The sequence below is a fragment of the Aristolochia californica genome, unplaced genomic scaffold (assembly GCF_029961685.1).
Source record: "Aristolochia californica isolate CCGP_79_NKW_82.1479 unplaced genomic scaffold, dmAriCali1.0.hap1 SCAF_8, whole genome shotgun sequence".
NCBI classification, from domain to species: domain Eukaryota; kingdom Viridiplantae; phylum Streptophyta; class Magnoliopsida; order Piperales; family Aristolochiaceae; genus Aristolochia; species Aristolochia californica.
In genome coordinates this window covers 4,265,163-4,269,343 of record NW_027182279.1, presented here as the reverse complement: position 1 = coordinate 4,269,343, position 4,181 = coordinate 4,265,163, and the positions used below count along the sequence as shown (strand labels likewise).

The 4,181-nt window shown below is 41.9% G+C and overlaps 1 protein-coding gene across 1 annotated transcript; it reads left to right on the top strand.

Annotated features, from left to right (window-relative positions):
- The first annotated feature begins 358 nt into the window (after positions 1-358).
- On the top strand, positions 359-3,288 carry LOC137938161 (catalase isozyme 2-like). The gene is made up of 8 exons (XM_068783149.1): positions 359-427; positions 919-1,015; positions 1,314-1,591; positions 1,703-2,479; positions 2,555-2,644; positions 2,740-2,807; positions 2,883-2,976; positions 3,062-3,288. The coding sequence occupies exons 1-8, from the start codon at positions 413-415 to the stop codon at positions 3,119-3,121; spliced, it is 1,479 nt and encodes a 492-aa protein (XP_068639250.1). The 5' UTR covers positions 359-412; the 3' UTR covers positions 3,122-3,288.
- The last annotated feature ends 893 nt before the right edge of the window (positions 3,289-4,181 follow it).

The following is a 4,181-nucleotide window of genomic DNA, read 5'->3' as shown; positions in this document are numbered from 1 at the left end:
TCAGAGAAATGTTTCTTTCAGAACTGTTTTTGAGCAATTGTTCCAAATTTTATAAGATTTAGATTTTTATATTCAATCTTCCCAACCCACACCAACTTTTTTGTCTAGGAGTCTTCAATAGTAAACAATCTGCACTGGTTTTCACTTTCTTCTTCAAATTTGAAATAATGGTATGATAATATAACAGCATGTGACCTGTGATAGGAGCAAAGGGCCCAGGTTTTATGACCAGATATTCACAACTGGACAAATTCAGGACCTGCAAAATGCAGAATCAGGGAGGAGGACGAGGAGTCTATCCAAGCAAATTTGATAAGAGAATGGAGTCCGTACAGTATAAATACTCTTTGTTAGCTCATCAAGATCAAAACTCATATAGGCGGCTCCTCAAAGTTAATTGTCGATCTTCGCCATGGATCCCTACAAGGTTTAGCTTTCTTTTCTTTCCAGAGGTTTTATATTATTTGCTTCAATCGTTTTTTAGATGGATTTCACCTGCAGTTTCTTCGTCCCGGTTTCAAGGCCATCCATCTCCCCATGATCTTTTGGGAGTTCTTGTACTGTTTCTTTATTTCATCTGTATCAAAATGGAGTTCTGTGTAGGACCATGATCAGCTTTGCCGGCAAAGAGAAATTTTCCAGAGTGAATGAGATGAACTGCACTGCCACCTTGTATCTTCCAACTTCTTTTCTTGTGATCTTTCTCTTTGAGAGAGTTGATCTAGTTTATGATCTTATCCCTGTTTTCATCAGATCTTCTTCATTTGGGTTTTCCATTCGATCAATTTTCTTCTTGAAAAATTCATCGGCCATTCATTTTGTTACTTTCTCTGACATTTCAAGCATGGTTTTTTATCAAGCTTCTTCTCATTTTTCATCTTTCTGATTCAACTTTTCTTCCCCCGATGTTGGATGCAGTACCGCCCTTCAAGCAATTACAACACGTCCTTCTGTACCACTAACTCTGGTCTGCCCGTTTGGAACAATAATTCAGCACTTACAGTCGGAACCCGAGGTAGAGACAAAGCCTGAACCAGAAGAGAATTTTATAGATTGTAATTAATATGCAGATCGCCGGACAACACCGTATCTGAAAGAGTCCCACCACCTCTGTTCGTTTCCGTAGTTGGATTTTTCGTAGCAGAGGCTAACATCTGAGAGCAGCCTTGCTCGACTGGAAACAGCACTCAGTTGACGCAGCTCGACACCATTAGATTTGATCGAGTTACAACTTTAAACCTAATTAAAAAAATGAAGTATTAATTGTGCATGAGTTCTGGGTTTCTGACGATCTTGAGCTTACAAACTCACAGGTCCGATTCTGCTGGAGGATTACCATTTGGTAGAAAAGATTGCAGCCTTCCACAGGGAGCGGATCCCGGAACGAGTTGTCCATGCAAGGGGAGCGAGTGCCAAGGGCTTCTTTGAGGTCACCCATGACATTACTCACCTCACCTGCGCTGATTTATTCAGAGCCCCCGGCGTTCAGACGCCGCTCATCACCCGCTTCTCCACCGTCATCCATGAAAGGGGCAGCCCAGAGACCATCAGGGATCCTCGCGGTTTCGCAATCAAGTTCTACACCAGAGAGGTAAATTGCCAGCAAGTATTGATTAAAAAATACTGAAAATGGGTACTTCAAAAGTTTATCTGGATCAGAAAATGTACAGTAAGCTGATCACTGTTGTTTCATTTCGAACAGGGTAACTGGGATCTCGTCGGAAACAACTTTCCAGTTTTCTTCATCCGGGACGGGATGAAGTTCCCGGACGTGATTCACGCCTTCAAGCCCAACCCAAAGTCCCACATCCAAGAGAATTGGCGAATTCTCGACTTCTGCTCCTACCACCCCGAGAGCCTGCACACCTTCGCCTGGTACTACGACGACGTCGGCATCCCCTTGAACTACCGGCACATGGAAGGCTTCGGCGTCCACACCTACACTCTCATCAACAAGGCCGGCAAGGTGACATACGTCAAGTTCCACTGGAAGCCCACTTGCGGAGTCAAGTGTTTGATGGACGACGAGGCCGTGATCGTTGGAGGGAAGAACCACAGCCACGCCACCAAGGATCTCTACGATTCGATCGCGCAAGGAAACTACCCGGAGTGGAAACTCTACATTCAGACCATGGACCCTGCGGATGAAGATAAGTTCGATTTCGATCCGTTGGACGTGACAAAGATATGGCCGGAGGACATCATCCCTCTCCAGCCAGTGGGGAGGATGGTGTTGAACAGGAACATCGATAATTTCTTTGCGGAGAACGAACAACTTGCCTTTGCGCCTTCTCTAGTTGTTCCAGGGATCTACTACTCGGATGATAAGATGCTTCAGTGTAGGATCTTCGCCTACAATGACACGCAGAGGCACCGACTGGGGCCAAACTACCTGATGCTTCCGGTGAATGCACCCAAGTGCTCCTACCATAATAATCACTACGACGGCGCCATGAACTTCATGCACAGGGAAGAGGAGGTGAGATTTTTTTTATTTTTTCCTTTCTATTTGAACTTGAAACAAGGAGATTATGCTTAACAGTGAAATTTTCAGGTGGATTACTTTCCTTCAAGGTATGATCCAGTGCGACACGCTGAGAAGTTCCCCATTCCGGACAAGGTTTTGACAGGGAAGCGGACGAAGGTGAGTCTAAACTTGTGCTTGTAAAGAAGGGTTTTAGTTTTGAATTCAAACCGCCATTTCTGTTCTGAAATTTGGCTTCTTCCTGTATATTACAGGCAATCATCGGGAAGGAGAACAACTTCAAACAGGCCGGAGATCGTTACCGATCGTTTTCGCCGGATAGGTAATTTTGTCTGCGCCAAGAATGAAAACTGTTGCCCATCAACATTGTCGTTGATTTTCTCTCCGGCTTTTGCAGGCAAGAGCGCTTCATCAACCGAATCATCGAGGGGCTATCTGACCCACGGCTCACCCACGAGCTCCGATCCATCTGGATCTCTTATTGGACTCAGGTAAAACATTCATTTCCGATCAACTACATGGATTTGGGCCTTGACATATTTACCCCTATAACATCGGCTTGGGCCATATTTACAGTGTGACAAGTCCGTGGGCCAAAGGATCGCGTCTCGCCTCAGCGTGAAGCCCAGCATGTAAATACATACGTGTTGAAACTCCCACGTGTACGAGATGACATTGCTCTTGTGATGTAATCATGTACCTCGAACAGTAAAATAAGTTCTACGTGAATGACACGTGTTCGCATATTATCTCACTGAGCTGTTTGCAGATTTTCTCCATATCAACCTATTAATTATATTCTTTTATTTTTCGTTTCCATATCAAACTATTAATTATATTCTTTTATTATATTGAATTATGTTATTAGACTTTGTTGAATCGGTTAAATCCGACTCTGTCACCTTAATGGTTTATAACCTAGTTGGATCTAATAATATTGGATTACCCATTTTTTTACAAACAACATATGATTTTGTCTCAATTTTATATCGATCAATAGAAAAGTTCATGTTACAGTGAGGGATATATTGAAGAGACAACGGAGAAAATGGGATAATCGCTTTGTTTTCCAAGTCGATTTCGAGAAATAAACTTAGTAACATGTTATAGTGAGGGATATATTGAAGAGAACAACGAGACTGAGAGGAGGAGAGGAAACAAGATTGTCCAACAAAGGTCATGACATTTGGAAAGTTATAGGGATTGAATGCCATAGAGGCTTTCATCGACTCCAAATAAGGTAAAAACAGAATTATCAACATACACATTTGAGAGATAAATCTACATTTTGAACATTGTGATCACTGTCAACAAGAAGTTAATGACTGTGGCCTGACTCAAATAAGGTAAAAACAAAGGGTTGTTGCATTCAAGAATGCATTAACACAAGATGAATAGGTCCAATCGGTCACATAAATTAGTTATACAAAGGAATAAATTTCTTGTATCAAGAAGATTAACCAATACACCCATCACATAATATCTCATTAGAAGAGAGTCATTTCAATTTTTAAAGTAAGGGTCCCATGGAGTAACATGCTCCAGCTCAAGTTGACCTACTTTGCATCGAAGAGACTGAAAGTGTTTCCTTCTTCCTAAAAGTATCTAGAATCCATTAGCTTCGAAAAATGATTCAATTATTGAAAATGGAAGGTTTTTAGTTTGTATTATCAATCAATAACTCCAAATAGTAGAA

Coding starts and splice junctions, on each gene's coding strand:
- LOC137938161 (XM_068783149.1), top strand. Junction 2,480..2,554: donor TCATGCACAGGGAAGAGGAG/GTGAGATTTTTT, acceptor TGAAATTTTCAG/GTGGATTACTTTCCTTCAAG. Junction 2,977..3,061: donor GGATCTCTTATTGGACTCAG/GTAAAACATTCA, acceptor CCATATTTACAG/TGTGACAAGTCCGTGGGCCA.